The sequence below is a fragment of the Prenolepis imparis genome, unplaced genomic scaffold (assembly GCF_030444845.1).
Source record: "Prenolepis imparis isolate NDT839.2.m4 unplaced genomic scaffold, iyPreImpa1.0 SCAF_4, whole genome shotgun sequence".
In the NCBI taxonomy this organism is placed as follows: Eukaryota; Metazoa; Arthropoda; class Insecta; order Hymenoptera; family Formicidae; genus Prenolepis; species Prenolepis imparis.
The window spans coordinates 18,354,195-18,372,374 of NW_028141162.1; the positions used below are offsets into that span (position 1 = coordinate 18,354,195).

General features: G+C 34.0%; 3 protein-coding genes across 7 annotated transcripts; 1 reads left to right on the forward strand and 2 right to left on the reverse strand.

The window, feature by feature from the left end:
• Positions 1-367: 367 nt before the first annotated feature.
• On the reverse strand, positions 368-4,586 carry Cct7 (chaperonin containing TCP1 subunit 7). The gene is made up of 6 exons (XM_083035961.1): positions 4,469-4,586; positions 3,455-3,715; positions 2,830-3,159; positions 2,238-2,710; positions 1,810-2,079; positions 368-854 (listed from the first exon to the last, which is right to left on the reverse strand). The coding sequence occupies exons 1-6, from the start codon at positions 4,469-4,471 to the stop codon at positions 572-574; spliced, it is 1,620 nt and encodes a 539-aa protein (XP_082892087.1). The 5' UTR covers positions 4,472-4,586; the 3' UTR covers positions 368-571.
• Positions 4,587-4,766: 180 nt separating this feature from the next.
• Ak1 (Adenylate kinase 1) lies at positions 4,767-8,914 on the forward strand. 3 transcript variants are annotated; one of them, XM_083036000.1, is made up of 5 exons: positions 4,767-4,993; positions 7,182-7,406; positions 7,847-7,972; positions 8,054-8,286; positions 8,673-8,721. In XM_083036000.1, the coding sequence occupies exons 2-4, from the start codon at positions 7,221-7,223 to the stop codon at positions 8,264-8,266; spliced, it is 525 nt and encodes a 174-aa protein (XP_082892126.1). In that variant the 5' UTR covers positions 4,767-4,993; positions 7,182-7,220; the 3' UTR covers positions 8,267-8,286; positions 8,673-8,721. The 3 variants fall into 3 exon arrangements, with proteins under 3 accessions (XP_082892126.1, XP_082892124.1, XP_082892125.1); XM_083035998.1 differs by having other exon boundaries at positions 4,769-4,993; positions 8,054-8,239; positions 8,673-8,914; XM_083035999.1 differs by lacking the exon at positions 4,767-4,993 and adding an exon at positions 5,383-5,532 and having other exon boundaries at positions 8,054-8,239; positions 8,673-8,914.
• Positions 8,915-8,970: 56 nt separating this feature from the next.
• LOC145935016 (RNA-binding region-containing protein 3) lies at positions 8,971-17,302 on the reverse strand. 3 transcript variants are annotated; one of them, XM_083035996.1, is made up of 5 exons: positions 17,231-17,302; positions 10,787-11,266; positions 10,583-10,694; positions 9,368-9,983; positions 8,971-9,280 (listed from the first exon to the last, which is right to left on the reverse strand). In XM_083035996.1, exons 2-5 carry the CDS (start codon positions 11,093-11,095, stop codon positions 9,124-9,126), a joined length of 1,194 nt encoding a protein of 397 aa, XP_082892122.1. In that variant the 5' UTR covers positions 11,096-11,266; positions 17,231-17,302; the 3' UTR covers positions 8,971-9,123. The 3 variants fall into 3 exon arrangements, with proteins under 3 accessions (XP_082892122.1, XP_082892123.1, XP_082892121.1); XM_083035997.1 differs by lacking the exon at positions 17,231-17,302 and adding an exon at positions 11,508-11,675; XM_083035995.1 differs by lacking the exon at positions 17,231-17,302 and adding an exon at positions 11,415-11,675.
• Between the last annotated feature and the right edge of the window lie 878 nt (positions 17,303-18,180).

The following is an 18,180-nucleotide window of genomic DNA, read 5'->3' on the forward strand; positions in this document are numbered from 1 at the left end:
GAAAAATGTTTCAGACAAAAGTTAAAATGGGACACCCTATGTGTATATATATATATATATATATATATATATAAAATTCTATTAAATTCTAGCTAGACATTTATAATAATTTTCAATAAAACTTGAAGTAATTGCGAATTGCTGTCAAAATGAGGGGGAAAGATCGAGATTTATCGTTTGATATCGGATATCATAATCGTATAATTATAATTTGTCAACTAGATAAACACACTCTAGAGTTTAATGATTCGTTGAAAATAGTATTGAAATGTCGACAAAAAAATATTGAAAAATGTAATGTATAACAAGAGATGAAGGCATTATACTGTATATATGTAATATTCTCTTATAGATATATACTTTTGCATATCTTAAAGAACAATACTTTTATTTTAAACAAAAGAAATCTGTTAATGCAATTCATTATAAATAGCAGCATATACAAAAGAGACTGTGAGAGACAAGGCTGTAAGACGCAATACAGAGCTCACGTTTGTAAGCTATTCTCTTATTTAATTGTTATCTTATATCATTCTTATGAAAAATCAAATGCGTTGCGTGACAGATTAGATTACATCGGTCTGCCCATGCCGCGTCCCATTGGCGGGGCGTCCTGACTGCTCTTGGGGTTCTTGATGGTTTCGTCGACGGACAAAATAAGGCACGCAGCCTCCGTGGCGGCTGTCAACGCATTGATCTTCACTATTGCAGGCTCCCAGACGCAACACTGCATGTTATCCGCAATATCCTCCGTATTGATATCGACGCCATACCACTGCAAGCCTTTATGATGTTTTTGTCGTAATTTATTCAAGATATTCGTTGCATCGAATCCGGCGTTATCGCAGAGTTGCCTGTAACCCAACATATTCATTGTTCTATAATATAATTTGCAATTTGTATAAATATAGGATGTACAAAAAGTATTGAAACCCCTTAAGGTTCCTGGCTGCTCGCCGATCATGTTGGAATTGTGACGTCAGAGGTGAGAAAACACACGCTAAAAATTCTTAGATGCCATTTCGAAATAAAAAGATCTTTCGATGAAACAGCACTTCAGATAGCTTTAACACACTCTTAAAATACCTCGAAAACTATCCTTTTCCCTTTATAATCAATCAACAGCTGTAAAATGACTGTAATATGAGGCCCAGTCCGTCCAGTCATATTGCGCATGACAAAGTCTGCTAAAGCCATCTGAAATAGTGTTTCATCGAAATATCTTTTCATTTAAAAATGGCATCTAAGAATTTTCAGCGTGTGCTTTCTCGCTTCTGACGTCACAATCTAACATGGCCGCGGCGAGAACCCAAGAGCCTTAATTTTACTAAATTTAACTTAAAACTACGCATTAAAAAAAAATATTTCAGACAAAAGTTGTGGAGTTTAAAAAGGTCTATTTATTGGGGTTATCGGTTTGATGAATGCCACTAAGATTAGGGCAAGATCACCTTGAATTTTTTAAATGGAACCATTCTATTATTTACATAAATTAATTCCTCGTAATATTTAGCATAAAATGTTATAAGGATGGTCAAAAAGTGAATAGTTTATAAAATATTTAAGATTATATCAAATTAAAGTATAAAAAGGATAATTCCATTTAAAAAATTCAAGGTGACCCTATTTTGATCTTGATGGCGTCATTCAAGATCAAACTGATAAACCTAGTAAATAGACCTTCTTGAATCCTACAATTTTTATCTAGAACATTTTTTTTTTCGAAAATGCATATTCTACGTATAATTAAAAGAGTTCAACATTTTTTGGACACTCTATATATATAATACTCGTGTCGAATATGCCAACCTCGGAATAATTTCGAGAGCTCTCGCTATCGCTCCTATTAAGAGCTGCTCCTTTCCGGCGATTGTGCGAGAATAATCGCGCAGGGTCTTGGAAAGTTCCATCTCGATGGCGCCGCCCCCGCCTACCACAGCATCGTTCTTCACCATGCGTCTAACAACCATGATCGCGTCGTGAAGAGATCTCTCCGTTTCTTCCAGGAATTGATCCGCGCCTCCACGCAGTATAAATGTACACGTTTTCGCTCGCGAACACTCATAAAAGATGTTGAACCTAGCGGATACAATTATACAGTCGTTACATTTAACACTTATAATAATTGTAGTAATGTTAAAAACCAAATTCTTACACTTGTAAAACTTAATTTAATTATCTCGAATTTTTCTCTTATTATGTATTTTTAAAATATATTTTTATTATGTATGAATTACCTTTCGCCACCAATTTGCTTCTCCTCAAAGGTGTGGCAAGTTCCAAGATCGGAGTCCTTGATGCCATGCACCGTCGTTAAAATGGCTCCACCGCATGCCTTCATCGTTCTCTTAAGATCTTCATCGGGTACTCTACCGGCGCAGAACATGTCTCTGTCGGCGAAATATTGTGTCGCAACGTCGCCAATTGGTAGCATCGACAACACAACTTTCGCGCCGCTCTTGTGAATCTGATCGAGCTTATCGTAAAGAATCTGCCATTCCGCGTCGACGATTCGCTGATATTCCGCCACGTTATCCACGCGAACTTCCGCGTTATCCCGTTCAGCCTTCAATTCCAATTCGATGTTCAGCAACGTGATCTTGCATTGCTGATATTTCTTCGGTTGCATTTCGAATCCGGCATACGAGAAGGTCTTTTTGAAAGCCACCCCTTGGATCAGTTCCGAATCTTCTAGCGCACCTCCAGATACCTAAGAGTTGTATTATTAAATTTATATTATTATTATTATTACATTATCCATGTGAAGAGCATTGAAAAATTATGTAAAAATTTAAAGTAGTATAATTACATACACATATGCACACATACCTTTTTAATACCAATCATGTTGAGGGGAAGCAAATCGTCCAGCATCATGACAGCTTTGACGACTAACTGGCTAAAATGTTTCTTCTGTTGATGTATCAATTTTGAGCTCATAGACGTGGCCGCGCATTCTTCCAGAAGTTCAATCTGTTTACTTATATCGCTTTTATCTATTTTTACGCTTAGTTCATTAACCTTTTCCACGGCTATCTGAAGCGCGCGACGGAGAGCCTTAATAATTATACGCGAGTGTACGCCCTCCTCTATAAACGGTTTTATTTGCTTCAGAAATTCTCCTGCTAATAAAACGACGCTAGTCGTGCCGTCTCCCACCTGTTAAACAGAGGATTATTCGGTGAAGCAATTTTCCATCTATCTCTTGCTTTGCATCAATATTACAAGCAATAATGTAATGTTTGAATACGATCGAGACAATTATCTTATCTTTAAGATATTGCCAGTCTTAGATTCTAAATTTTAATATCCTTTGAATTTTTATACACGTAATAATGTTACTTTTATATTACGCATTATTACTAGACAAAGGTTTAAGAAAAATGCATCATTAAACTCTCTTCAGAGGATGAAACAATGTTAATATATTTGGATAATTCTTAATAATTCTTACTTCTGCATCTTGTGACTTTGCGATATCCACTAGAGTCTTCGCAGCTGGATGAATAATATCCAACAACTTTAAGATAGTAGCGCCGTCGTTTGAAATTGTGCTCTTTCCATTTTGATCGACTATAAGTTTATCCATGCCACGAGGACCCAAGGTAGTCCTAACAGCGTCCACAACAATTTGACATGCATTTATATTGGATATCACTTGTTGCTTCCCTTGGGTCGCGTCAGTGCCCTCTTTCAACAGAATTATTTGAGGTTGCTGTAAAAAATTAATACACAAAAATTAACGAGAGAGAATTTTATATATTGATAGAAATATAATAAATTATTTATAAAATATTTTTAATATTATATATACTATTAACTATTTATCATTTATTACATTATTATAATTTATTATATTATTTATTTTTTAAATATTAATTTTTATTTATTAAATAATTAAATAATTGTATAAAAAAATACCCTCGCGTATTTTCCCATTTTTGACGTTCGCGATACTTTTTACGTAATTACACGAGATAGCAAGACCGAACTGAAGTCTCGGCGATGTCTTGATGACAAATAAATGAAAATCGAAATATAGTTGAAGATCTACTAGTCCCTAAGGTCGATTTTTTAATTATCAAGCAGAATCGAATAGAGCCAAAATAAGTTTTTTTTATTTATTTAAGGTAGTTGTTTTTCGATTCTTTTGACACCTTCAATTCCACGAGTTTTTATATCCTTATAAGGTTATAAAATCGGATCGCAGAGTCTTTGAAGAGCCGACAATGGAACAGATGATTTATGCAGAAACATCTACGAGTGTAATTGATTCGTTTATTTATCGAAATTTATTTTTCATGGCGAAATCATAATATATATATATATATTAGATAAAAGTAAATTAATGAAGAATAACGATGAAATACCGCTTTATATGAGGAATAGGTTAGCGTGCGTCAGGAAAACGTTTATAGATACAATTAATGATATAATTAAAAAAATGTTTTTCTATATTAAAACCTACCATGTTGATGCTTTTGATGCAGGATATTAAACGCGCTTTCGAAAATTATTTCTCGATATTTCTGGATCAATTAACGCCTTCCTAAAACGAAACACGCCGACAAAAATTGACGAACAAAGAGTAGACGTTCTCAAGATTGGGATACAGAGGAATTATATTTATTTTACCGCCATTTTCTCATCCGATGACCAATCAGATTGTTCGACATGTAATATCATATACCGTCATGAAAATCGATCAAAGATAGAAGATGAAAGAGACTTGCCAATCTATATGTTACTATTTTAGTTCATGACTTTTTTTATCTAGGAAGTATTTGTATCACCCTTCTTGACAGATATATGTTATTAATAATATTTTATTACCTCTCGAAGGATAACTACTTTTGTCAAAACAACTTGATGTCAACCGCAACAAGTGGTTGATTTTTCTATGATATATGAGTTGTCGGTCTAGGAATGCACGTCATTGATTTTCTCGCAGTGGAATAACGAAAATCGAGTTAAGCTCGGAGAAGAAAAAAAGGTATTTAAACAGTTGAATTTATAATAATTATTTTTTAATTCACAATAATTTCAATTTTTTTTTTAAATTACAATTATTTTATTAATATACAGTTTTTATTCAAGACTACACGACGTAAAAAAATTACATTAGAGCATTTATTTCTGTAAATAAGGTCTATATTATATATATATATATATATATATATATATATATATATATATCCACCTCCGCAGATTTTATAGTTATATATAAAACGCAATAAATTATCTCGTATTGCGCCATATTGCGATACAATAACATATAGATGGGATTCTATGCTTCTTTGCTACTTGGATTTATTTTTAAGCGTTGCTATATTTATATAGATCTATCCAATAATATCGTGTAATACACACCGCTCTGTCATCGTGTAAATCCCGGGGAACGAGGAAATTGGGCCGGATATATTTTAGTCGTTTTCATGCCTTTGTCGTTGCCGCTTATTAATATACACACATTTTTTCAAACTTTATACGCCCTGGCGAAGCTGTCGATCAATACGCGAACGAGTTTTTAAGGTTTGAGGACCTCCATCGATTAATCTTAATTTTTTTTCTTTTAAAGGCACGAAAAATTGTTGAATTACTTTTTTTCAGTTTTTCTTCTGGGAAAAACTGCGAAGAAGTTATATTAATCTATGAGATCGGTCATTATATATTTATGTTATTAAAGCAATTCCAAATGTTACTGGAAATTATTTTTAATCGTTTTTCTCTCAAGTGTTTTTATTTAAATTTAAAAGAAGATTTTTTATGAAATTAGCTTTCAAACGAGAAAATTGCCTTAAAAAATTAACAAATCGTCAAAGGCTGCCGGTTATACTACCTTCGATTTGCTGGTTTTGGATAAAGTTCAAGGTGACGGGACGCCAAACGTCAATTGAGGTCTTGCATCAAAAGCGCATGCGCAGGCGCATCTCGTCGTTTTACGCCATTTTACGGCAAACGAGCGAGAAATCGATATATGTTTAATATTTCATTCACGCATTCCTTATTCGACATTGGATCTTTAACTAACACCAGTGTCGTTCGCTAAAGCTTTTTCGTTTATTTGCAATACGTATGTTTTTTTTCTTTGCGTTTTTTTCCGATTTTTTATAACAGCAAAAAGTGTCTTTCATGAATTCTTCATCGCGAAAAATGCCAAGCCAATATCTTCAAAATTATTTGGGATATTGAAAGATTCTTTAATTGCTTTCATGTTTTATGAAAAAAATATAACAAAGTAGGAACAACAATTTTTTTGTAAAAGGCGTAGGAAAAAAGATATAGGATATTAAGGGAAGAAATCACTGTAAAAGCCGGAAAAATAAGGGTTTTTTGTGAATTTTTTTAAAGAAAATTATACATATATGTAAATGAAATTCAGTTTGAACGAGTTTAAAATACATCTTTTCATGTATATGTTTATTTGAAAAAAATAATCAGCCCGAAAAATTCATTTTTGCACCTTCCAGAGCTGATGCAAAAAGAAAGCAGAAATTGACTGGTTGTCACGTGTTTCTGGTCAAATAGTTGATCTGAAATCAAAAGACGAAAAAGATTCTTAAAATAATAGGTATAGGTTGAAGGCTATGTCTGTCTGTATCTTTAAGATGAGAAAAATAGGTCAAAAAAACGACCAGAAGTAGATGTCTTTTTCTTTAAAGTTGCATAATTTTTGTAATTTTTCGAAATTCAAAATTCTTCTACGTACAGACATAGTTTTGGACCTATATATATTTTAACAATCTTTTTCGTTTTTTTGATTTCAGATCGTTTGACCGGAAACGTGACAACCATCATCGATCTTTTTTTTTTAAGTGGCCTTTTTTTTGCGTCAACTCTGGAGAGCGCAAAAATAAATTTTTCGGGTTAATTTTTTTTTAAATATACATGAAAGGATGTATTTTAAACTTATTCAAACTGAATTTCATTTACATACATTAGTTTTCTTTAAAAAAATTTATAAAAAAACTATTTTTCCGGCTTCTACAGTGGTTTCCCCCCTTAAAATGGCCCACTCTGTATATGTATATGTATCTATATAGGGAGAAATTCCTTAAATATTTGTTACAAGCCGGAAAGTTTCGTACACACGTCGTTACACACAAAATTGTTTTTTCAATAAAAAATTTATTCCAAATTTTGTGCAAATGTTTAAATAACGGTCGTTATTTTCGACGTAGCGGACGCCATATTGAGAACAAAAAAATTACGCGAGAAAAATGAAAACGATCTGGGTTATTGGCGGGCCAGGATGCGGCAAGGGAACGCAATGTGATCGTATGATCGAAAAGTACGGATTTCTTCACTTGAGCAGCGGTGATTTGTTACGAGCGGAAGTAGCAAGTGGCAGCGATAGAGGAGCGTCACTGCAGGATCTAATGTCCAAAGGACTATTCGTGCCAACGGTATGTATATATATATATTTTTATTTCAACTCGTTCGAATCACTGTAATAAACAGAAATGTGCATTATTTAAAATAGATGCATTTAAATTGTAAAAAAAAGGCACCGATTTTATATTCTTCATTAAAAATTTTTTTTTTCATTTTTTATTTTAAATTGATGTTTTAAAAAACATTTTGCAGTTTGCATTTTGAATTGAAAAGGATCCAAATATTTTGCATTTTCTATTTTAAATGGATTTGGACACCCATTTTGCACATCTCTGATAATTATTATAATCGTATTTACATTAACTTGCATCAAAATGTAAAATTAAAATTACTCGTGCGCATTGAAGATAAATAAATAAATAAATAAATAAATAAATAAAAAATACATCTCGCGCGTCTTACGCGAACGAACCCGGTTTTTCTCAGTGTGAAGCTCATGTGGTTTCGCTAGGACATCGTGCTGGATCTTATAAAGGAAAAGATGGACAAAGCTCGCGAAGAAGGAATCACAAAGACCGGATTTCTCATCGATGGATATCCCCGGCAGAAGGATCAGGGCATTCTTTTTGAGCAAAATGTAAGGCTTTCCTTCTTTTTCTCTTTTTAGTTTTTGTTGTTAGTCCTTTATTTTTTCTAAAACACTGATGTTGCTGTGCAGGTTTGCCCCGTCGACTTAATTCTTTTCTTCGATGTAGCGAACGGGACCTTGAAGAAAAGACTTCTCGGACGTGCTGCCGTATCGCAAAGAGCGGATGATAACGAAGAGACCATCAAAAAGAGAATCGAGATATTTAATGAAAAAAACAACGAGATTGTCGAGCATTACAAAGACAAAGTTGTTAGAGTGAGTGTAGTCTCTCTAGATAATTAGAGCCGGCGCACGCTAGAAATGTATGTTAAAATGACACTGAGTATTATATATTAGAAAACCGTTGTTTATTAGATGTTTCGAGCCTACTTCGGGTCATCTTCAGTAAATAATTACAGGCATTGTTGTTAACTGTCTAAACAGATTAAAATTAAAACATGAGCATGAAAAAACAAAAAACGTTACATTAATTTAAAAGGAATGATAGTTAAAACGTACGTTATAATCCATCAAGATATGAACAATTATGACAAGATGTTTTTGTCTAATGTCTAATCCATCGAAATCTCCCAACTGCGCCGAGAGAGCCATTATAATTATTAATTTATCTAGATAATTAATTCTCCTTTATTTCTATCGCATATTGCGTATTTCATCAACTTATGAAAATTAATTATTTTATTTTCAGATTAACGCGGAAGGAACAGTGGATGAAATATTTACCGAGGTCACAAAAGCGCTGGACGCTCTATTAGCTTAGCTAAAATATAATTGAAAATTTGAAGAATATCAAGACATCTGTTGTTATCTTCGTCAAAGTTCATTTTTATTGTTAGTAGTGTGATACTCTTATTGCTAATTCAAATGAAACAAACAAATAAGGTATCTCTTTAATTGTTAATTGTTGAATAAAATTATATCGACACACAACTCTGTTGTAAGTTTGAGTTATATACATTTATATTTTCTATTTCTATCTTTCTATATGTTTGTTCTTTAAATAAATTTTTTTTAGTTGACTATACTAGATAAGAAACTTTTAGAGTTTCTGTCAAAATTTTCGAGTAACAGTCTCCTCTTTTAATTATAACAATGTCATGAAATAAATTAAGATGATATTACAGTAGGGATTACCTATGTTAACTTTTAACTTTGGCAAATTGCACAACCATAGGCTTATCTTTTAATATATATCCATTAGTTTCTTCGAGAGCCATTTTGGCCTGTAAATTATTTTGTAAGGTGATAAAAGCTTGGCCCTTCATTCTACCGTCTTGCATGAGTCGTACATCATATCTGTAATACAGATAATAATACATTACGAGATATATAAATTATAAGATATGATAGTAGATACAGTCGTGGTACAAACAAAACACTTACTCATTTTCAACATCTTTCAATCCTGCAATAACGTATCTTTCATAAATATAATGCAGATCCTTTGTTTCTACTTGCTTTGCGAGGTTCTTTATATAAAGACGATTGGAAGGTTTGCCTGGATGATAATTCTTGAACACTGGCAGTAATCTCTGATCATTAATGGAAATCCTATTAGCTGCCAATTCCTCAGAAGTTATAAACTTATTCTTTTGCATTTCTGCATTCTCCTGATTATCCTTTGTGTCTTTGGTAGTTTTATTAACTGGAGACATTAAACCGAATCCACCATCTACTGTTATAGTGTTATCTTGCTTATTAGCAGATGCTTCATCCAATGATTTATCCAAAGTCTTTAATTCAATTTTAAGATTCTTAATTTCTTCACGTTGGACAGACTCAAACATATCTTCCGGTTTGATTACTTTTTGCGTAAATGAAAAAGCTGTGATACTTTTGGCAGGGTTCACAAATTTTGGAATTTTCAAACGTTTTGTAGATTGTGGGCGTTTTCTTTTAACAGGAATAATTTCTGGAGGTCTAACATCTTCTCCATCCGATTCTAATTCAGACTCCTCTTCTTCTCCTTCCTCTTCATTCGTATGTTCATGTAATATATCTACATAGAAAAAATATTTATTTATTTGTTGTAAAAATGTTTATTTAAAATTGATTTCTCTATAAAAACTTAATGCATTTATATAAATAATTTTTTATTAATTCCTATTATTTTTTTTTCTAGATTTCTTTTATATATTTTATAATTATATTTATTATATGTATATTTTTATATTCCTATTATACAGTGGCCCATTTTAAATAATGCAGGCAAATATCTCGAAAAATATGAAAGATAGAAAACTTGAATATTTTTAGATATTTTACATTTTATGTCAAAAAATTGTTAACTTCAAGCCTTATAACTCAAAAAGTACTTAAGAGAAAAATATTTTATTATAGTGTTTTGGAAAGCTCTCGAGATAAGCTACAAAAATATGCAATAAAAAAATAGTAGGTTCCATTTAAGAAATTGAAGATGACCTTCACGTGACCTTCAAACGACTATTCAAGGCCAAATTTTTGTTACTATCTTATGTCTTCCTTGAAGCCATACAAATTTTGTTTGAAACGTTTTTCCATATCTTTCATATTTTCCGAGATATTTGCCTGCGTCACTTAAAATGAGCCACCCTGTATACATATTTATATTTTTATTACCAAACATATCTTTATACTTCTCCAAGTCATATGCTTCCTTGAGTATAGGAAATTCTACCTCTAATTCTTCAAAGGGAGGCGGTAGATTCATCTTATTCATTAAATGTAACACCTATAAATACATACAAGAATTCTATAATGTTAATTGTATTATCAATTAAAATTCTAAAATAAAATAACATTTTCAAAATAATATAATTTGACCTGTGTATAAAAAGCTGGTACTTTTAACAGCTGTATAGCTATTCTGATCAATATACTCTTCGTCGGTGGCATATATTTGTATTTTATATTCGGTGGAGGTGGTTGACTAAACTCGTGATTCATAGTCCAATTATTTAACTTGCGCAGGAATGCTTGAACGTGAGATTTATTAGCAGTCTCTGCTTTTTTTGCTTCATTGTTTGCTGGTGACTCATAAATATCTTGTTCTGGAAATTCAGTGAACACAGACTTTTTGGCATATTGAACTGATAGATATTGTCCTCGAACGTTCAATTGATGCAAACGCATCAGCGCTTCCGCTGCCAATTGTTGTGACGAAAACTTTGCATAAGTGACAGTATATTTCTCAGACAGTCGAGTCGTTTTGGTTTTTATCGCACCATATTTTTGTAATAAGGCATCACGTCGATCGTCGGAAAGATGCGAAGGCAAATGAAGAATCCTCAAAGTGTCGCATGCCTGAAAATATATTAAAAAAGTCACTCACTTTTGATATATCAGAATAAATAAATTGTGATGATAGATAAGTTAAATGAATAATAATTTCAATAAAATTGAAGCTAATTTATATCTCGGTCAAACAATATAAAGTATAAATTAAAATTACAGGGATCATTTTTGATAATATCTTTTGTTGAATTAAAAATGATTGAAATTCGGAGTTTCTCTTTAAAATAACCTAAACAAAATGTAAACACACTTATAAATTACAAATATCTAGATGCGATATATTTCATCATTTTTGATCATGTGATGTACGGTGGAGACTTTCACCGGTCGACCGTAAATTTCGCAGTCGCCATGTTGGACTGTTTTATTTTGGCGGCCGTTCAAACACACAACACAAATGTCACCCAAAAAGTGTATTAACCCATGGCACAGACTCTCGTCGGTGGCCATGGTATCAATTATGTAACTTTTCTCTAGAACGAAAACGTGAAAACGCCCACATGCCCGGAAGACGTTGAGACATCCAGAGGATGTAACCCAGGTAGAACATAAAATTCGTCAAATATAAATAATGACGTCATCATGATTTTATTCATCACTTAAAAGTTATCTAAACAGAAATGATTAAAACATGATTTAAAGATGACAAAAAGAATAATAATATTTTAAGCCCGCTAATATAAGAAAATCGCATTATATAACTTTCAAAAAATTTATATTGCTTAAATATATTGTTAGAATATATGCGAACAATAGAATAAACAATAGTAATTGTAATATATAAAAAAATGATCAATATGAAATCAAAAATAAGTCATCAAAACGTTGCTAAAAATGTATTAAATGAGATCATTATGATTTTTTCAAAATGACATTTTAGTGACGTCATAATGACGTCATTATGAGTTTTATGTTCTACCTGGGAAATATCCTCTAGATGTCCTTTAAACTTCTTTCGGTCATGCTGTGCTGTTAGGGATATTATATAAAATATATTATTAATATAATAATATTTATATATAATTATATAATTATATTATAAGCAAATAATTATATATATACATATATATATAATTTAATATCTGATATTTAATATATTATATAATATAGTGTTTTAATATTTAATAAAGATTTATATAAACACAATATACATAATATTATAATATATATACATATATATATATATATATATATATATATATATATATACAGGGTGTCCCGGGAGGAAAGGTCACTCTCTAGGAAGCGATAGTATCGGTCATTTTAAGCAAAAAGGTTCATATAAACGAGTGTCCTATTCCGAACATATATAAAAAATATATAAAAAATTGTTACAACATTTTTTGGTATATTAATATCTGGTATTTAACATAAATGGTGCTTTTATGTGGTTTTAGTTATTATTGAAGGTAGTTGGACGTGTTGTGATTAGATGTGTCTTCTAACTACACGTGTTGTAGTTGATGGATGTTGTGGACATGCTATAGTTGAATATATTATTTTGTGAATAGTATTGTTCTTCGATCCATCGAACAAACTTTCAAGAAATGTCAGCTGACTTTTAAGCTCAATTGAACGTGTATCTATTTTGCTTTTAATAATCGAATATGATTGTGTCACCTTATTTTTTGCGAATTTATCTATCTAAAATAAATTTTTATTATTTTTTAAAAATCAGTAATTTCGTAATTAATCATAAAAAGCAAATGCGGCAATTTCACAAATTTTATTAACATTATTATATCGATATATTTGTACATGTAAGAAAAAAAAATATTGTATATTTATATTATATACAATATAATTAAGATATACCTATGATATATTTTGATGAAAAATATATAAATATCACAATAAAAACTTTAATTTATTAATAAATATAAAGTTTTCTGGGATTTATAAAATTTAATTTTAATAATCACATTTAATGTTGCATTAATACATACAGAAAAATACGCAAGTAAATATACTTTATGCAAGTAAATATTATCTGTTTCAAGTATTTCATAAGTTTATATATTATATATGAACTTATGAAATACTTGAAACAGTAATATTTACTTGCATAAAGTATATTTACTTGCGTATTTTTCTGTGTGTACTGATTTGACTATAATACCTAAACAGAATGTATAAATTTATAATTAACACACACATACATAACAAACCTTCATGATGAGCAGTATAATTTTATAGAAAAAATGTTATTACCTGTTTTTTATAGGTTTTTTATAGGTTCAATTTTCGCTAATATTTCTTCCAATGTTGCAGTGCTTTTAGCATGTCTCGCAAGTGAAGAAAGAAACATATTAGCAGTTAAAGCAGAAATATGCTTTTGTTTTCGAATTAGTCTTTTATTTTCATTTTCGGGAAACCTCGATTCAAATATCGGTATATTCAATTCCAGATCATAAATAATAATTTGACGATTCTCAAAACACAACTAAGATATTCCAATATTTTATAATCATGTTTTTTCTTGTATATATTAAATGCGTCGACCCATACATTAAGCCATATATGTATATGTACCATATGGTTCGCAGTTTTTAAACCATTACAGTATGTCCATTTCTGCCGTCCGGGCAAAATTCTATGACGTACAAAAAGAAATTAATTTAATTCTTGACATATATGTCTTATCGATATTTCGTCTCTTTATTAATAAATATCCAAAAAAAGCCCACATATATAATCAAATATAATATAATTATATAAAAATATGTTCGTCGTCTTTATCTTGATTAATAGTAAAATTGTACAGTAATAAAGTATAAAAAGTCGCACTAATCCTATATGAAATTGGATTTCGGTAAAATCAGCTGTTTTTCCATGTGTTGTAGCTTATGTTAAAGCTAAATAATGGACAGTTACTGCAGCTGCAGACAGTCAAATAATACTCGCAGAGTCTGAGTTTGTCGACTGACTGTAAGTCAGTATAATTGTCCATTATTTGGATGTTCTTCCAAATGGGGCACCTCCGATGGGGTCCAATTTTTTCAGGTGACTTTAGGAGATCATATTAAAGTCAGCTATGAAGATCTAAACCGTGGCTTTTCAATAATTTAAAAGTTATAAACAAAAATATCACTAAAAATTATTAAAATCGATATAAGAAGATTAAGCCTCAATGATCTTGACCTTGACATATGTTGTCAAGATTACTATATTCTGACTAACATTCAAAAAATTTTAGATGTCGCTCATTGTTTACAAAAGAGTTACGAACAAAAATGATTCATAAAAAACTGTAATTCTTAATCTTTGAAAGAAAATTCGGATAAACTTCCGAAAAGGGCATACCTCCGATTTTTTTGAAACTACGTATACTTACGTATTTTGACGTGCTGATTACGAATATGATAGTGAAAATTGGCGCAACTTTCATTTTCATGGTGAAAACCATAAAAAATCGTCAAAAATTGACGTTTTTCGAATTTATTTTATCAAATACTGGAAAATTCAAAAGTATGTACAAACACAGATACGTAGTCCCGTTATACGTAGAAAACTACAAAGGCTGACAGTACTGCGTAGAAGTCCCAATATATGGCCTCGCTTCGCGTGGAAAGTTGCAAACCCATGTGGAATCGTATATGGATACGACAATAAGGAGCCAGGGGCTCCGCCGGGCGGGGGAGGGGCCAAGCCCCTCCCCCTGCACCACCCCGCACTCAAAAACTAACCAAACCCAACCCATGTCCGCAGTACTGCATAGAAGTTCCAATATATGGCCTCGCTTTGCATGGAAAGTTGCAAACCCATGTGGAACCTCGCTTCGCGTGGAAAAGTGTATGCGCGGACACAGTGGGTTCCGCCCCCCTGCGGGGGACATGTGAAACCTTGCTTCGCGTCCAAAGTTGCAAACACATGTTCGATTTACTACACATAAATAAATGAATAAATAAATGGATAAATTAATAGTAATCTTGGCAATATACATATATGTCAAAGTCAAGATCATTAAGGGTGATTTTCTTAAATCTATTAACGATTTTAACAATTTTTAGTGATATTTTTGTTTATAACTTTTGAATTATTAAAAAGCCACGGTTTAGACCTTGATAGCTGACTTTAATATGATCTCCTGAAGTCACCTGAAAAAATTGGACCCCATCGGAGGTGTGCCCCATTTGGAAGAACAGCCCATTATTTATAACTTTGAGGCTATTACATCTTTTGTTTAGTAGATCATTTAATTTTATCGAAATTCAATTTTATACTAAATTAGTGCAGAATTCTTTAAAGAAACCCGAAAAAATGCCTATGTATAATAATATATAAATTTATTCGCATGAGCAATTTTGTCATTTCTTCAAATTGTAGTTTTTATAAAACTATGCAAAATTTATTTTTTAAATTATTATTTAGTTAGTTCTTTAATTATTATTTTTCCAGTATACACACATTTACACACACACATGTATACAATATATAAAAAATTATATATATGTATATATATATATTGTAACCGATAATTAATTTTATCGATCTCGCTTGTCTTTTTTCCGACACGATCTCTTCTTTACAGCTAACCGAACTTTATTGGGCGCCAGGTACGGAGAGCCGTACCGCTCAACATATATCTAACCCGCGGCCAGATCGACGCGTACGTCTCGGATCTGGCAACAACTCAACCGATTATCCGTTAAGAGAGTGCGACGGTTAAGAGCTCGGCAGCTCGGCCGAAGGAAAGGGTTCGTCTTGCGACAGAGAGAAAACGAGAATAACGGGACGATTGCTCTAGGGTTTTAAAGAATATATATTTAAACAAATAAAAAGAGAAAAAAAAAAGAATTTAGATTACGAATGACAATAGAAGAGAAAAGAGAACATTATATAAATCGGTATAAGTATAGTACGACCGGAATTCGGTGGTCGTTTCGCCGGTCGCTCGCCGTCGGAAACCGAAGTTTCGAGGACGATTCCTCGACAACGACGTTTTCGCCCCGCGAGGCTTAACCGGGCCCCGGCAGCTACTATCGACGTTTCAGCGTCGGCAATCGCCTTGCTTTCTCCGCGACAACCTTCCCTGGCACGAGAGAGGACGGGTTCTCGTTAGCCGCCGTAACGCCTTACGAGTCAATCGACAATATTCTATATATCGTGATTACGCAGTCTGTACCCAACTCACATCGAAATATTCGTATGTTTGGCCGTCACGGAGACACGTGTAAGCCGCGCGCTACGTCCGGAATTCGATACTACAAAAAACTTGCGTCCGCGCGCCGGGATATCAACTTACACGCGCCGCGCACGTGATCCGCCCGGTATTCACTACACGCGGGAATAACGCATGGAGGAATCCTCACGCTCGGTAATTACATTGGATTAAAGATTCGGGCCAATTTCGCATCACGCCCTTCGTGTATATAACAATCCGCAAGGAATACTACAAAAAAAAAGGAAACTCTCGAAATCATAATTACGAGCTCACCAATCGTCTGCCTGAGGCGACAGCTATGATCGTCGCAATAAATCGCATCAAACATGCAGAGGGATCGAACAATTTTACATTCTTAGGCCGGTATTCATAGTCCGTTCTTATTTCAAGACCGTCTTAAGTAATGTCTTAAGATCCAAATACGGCTCTGTGATTGGTTAATCACATCTTAAGATTGTACTTAAGACAGTCTTAAATATAAGAACCGACTATGAATACCGGCCTTAGAGCTCGGACTGTGGGCTTTTATAGAGAGAGAGAGAGAGAGAGAGAGAGAGAGAGAGAGAGAGAGAGAGAGAGAGAGAGAGAGAGAGAGAGAGAGAGAGAGAGAGAGAGAGATTATTCACGAAATAAGGGGGTTCGAACGAGTCGTCACACTTTCGGCCGTCACAAAAAAATCGCGTAAGTCTACTACGTGGCTTTGGCTGTAATTTCGGCAGCTACTTATAGTTATGGCCCTGTTTTCTCGGTGCGACTCGTTCGAACAAACTACCTTTAATTACGGGTCAGGGATGACGACGACGTCTCACCAGCTCTCGTCCTTTGCGACGTCACTCTTGCTTCTATAACGTTCTCGCGATTCCTTGCTTGTCGATAGGATCTCTGCTCTCTCACGAGTCTCGTCAGACAGTGACGAGTGGAAGTCCCGCCGGAGACACGCTGGCGCCGAATCGCCGAACTAGGCCGCTCGGGGCGCTCCCGGAATTAGGGCCGTGATGCGACCTGGATGATCCCCGCGGCCGTCATTGTTGCCCTTTATTTTCGCGTTCTCTTCCCGTTACCGGGGTCATCCTTCCATTCCCGTAGGATACCGGGCTGGAAATTCTGTCGGCAGCTTACGGAAGGCTCGACTCCGGCCGCCTCGGATGTCGTCCGCCGCGAGTCCTGAATGGATCGTGGATCGCATCCGGGTCCGGGCGCCGGGCATGCTATCGGGTCCCTTGCCGTAACTCCGTGGCGGGGCTCCTGCGCAATCCTCGCGCGGAGTGGCCTTCCCCTTTCCGTAGCTCTCGATTCCTAGGGAAGAGGAGTTTTCTTTCAATTTTTATGCGTCGACTACCGTCCCGAAATGTAATAAAGGTTGTGATGATTTGAAAGCGAGCTCACCTAGCGTGCTCCGTATGGCGTGGCCCCCCCTCGTCCTGCCTCTTTCTCTCTTTGATTTCTCCTCCGGATAAGATATCGTCGCTCTCCCTGGACCTCCGCTAACATTTCTGATTGCTGCCGCAGCAATCACCGAAAAATCTTACTGGCTACGGCCACACGCAATAAAACGCGAAGCGGCGGAATCGCGTCCGATTCCGCGCTCGGATCGCTCTCTCTCTCTTATTCTAACGAGAGCAGAGGTCCCAAAATCCTTCCCGATCGGGCCATTCGACCCTTGTGACGGACTAATTTTTGGAATTACAAATTGTCACGTCACAACTCCCCCTTCCCGGGAGAGGACCGAGAAGGTCTTAGCCGGCGACGTACGTCGTCC

What these genes read in the sequence shown, in the direction of transcription:
- Cct7 (XM_083035961.1), bottom strand. An exon ending in CAAAGTCACAAGATGCAGAA is followed by an intron (nt 3,160 to 3,454) that starts GTAAGAATTATT and finishes TCTGTTTAACAG; the next exon opens with GTGGGAGACGGCACGACTAG. An exon ending in ACATGATTGGTATTAAAAAG is followed by an intron (nt 2,711 to 2,829) that starts GTATGTGTGCAT and finishes TACAACTCTTAG; the next exon opens with GTATCTGGAGGTGCGCTAGA.
- Ak1 (XM_083035998.1), top strand. Translation starts at nt 7,221, where the DNA reads ATGAAAACGATCTGGGTTATTGGCGGGCCAGGATGCGGCAAGGGAACG. An exon ending in GCATTCTTTTTGAGCAAAAT is followed by an intron (nt 7,973 to 8,053) that starts GTAAGGCTTTCC and finishes GTTGCTGTGCAG; the next exon opens with GTTTGCCCCGTCGACTTAAT. An exon ending in ACAAAGACAAAGTTGTTAGA is followed by an intron (nt 8,240 to 8,672) that starts GTGAGTGTAGTC and finishes TTTTATTTTCAG; the next exon opens with ATTAACGCGGAAGGAACAGT.
- LOC145935016 (XM_083035995.1), bottom strand. An exon ending in TACCAGCTTTTTATACACAG is followed by an intron (nt 10,695 to 10,786) that starts GTCAAATTATAT and finishes ATGTATTTATAG; the next exon opens with GTGTTACATTTAATGAATAA. An exon ending in GAAGTATAAAGATATGTTTG is followed by an intron (nt 9,984 to 10,582) that starts GTAATAAAAATA and finishes TTTTCTATGTAG; the next exon opens with ATATATTACATGAACATACG.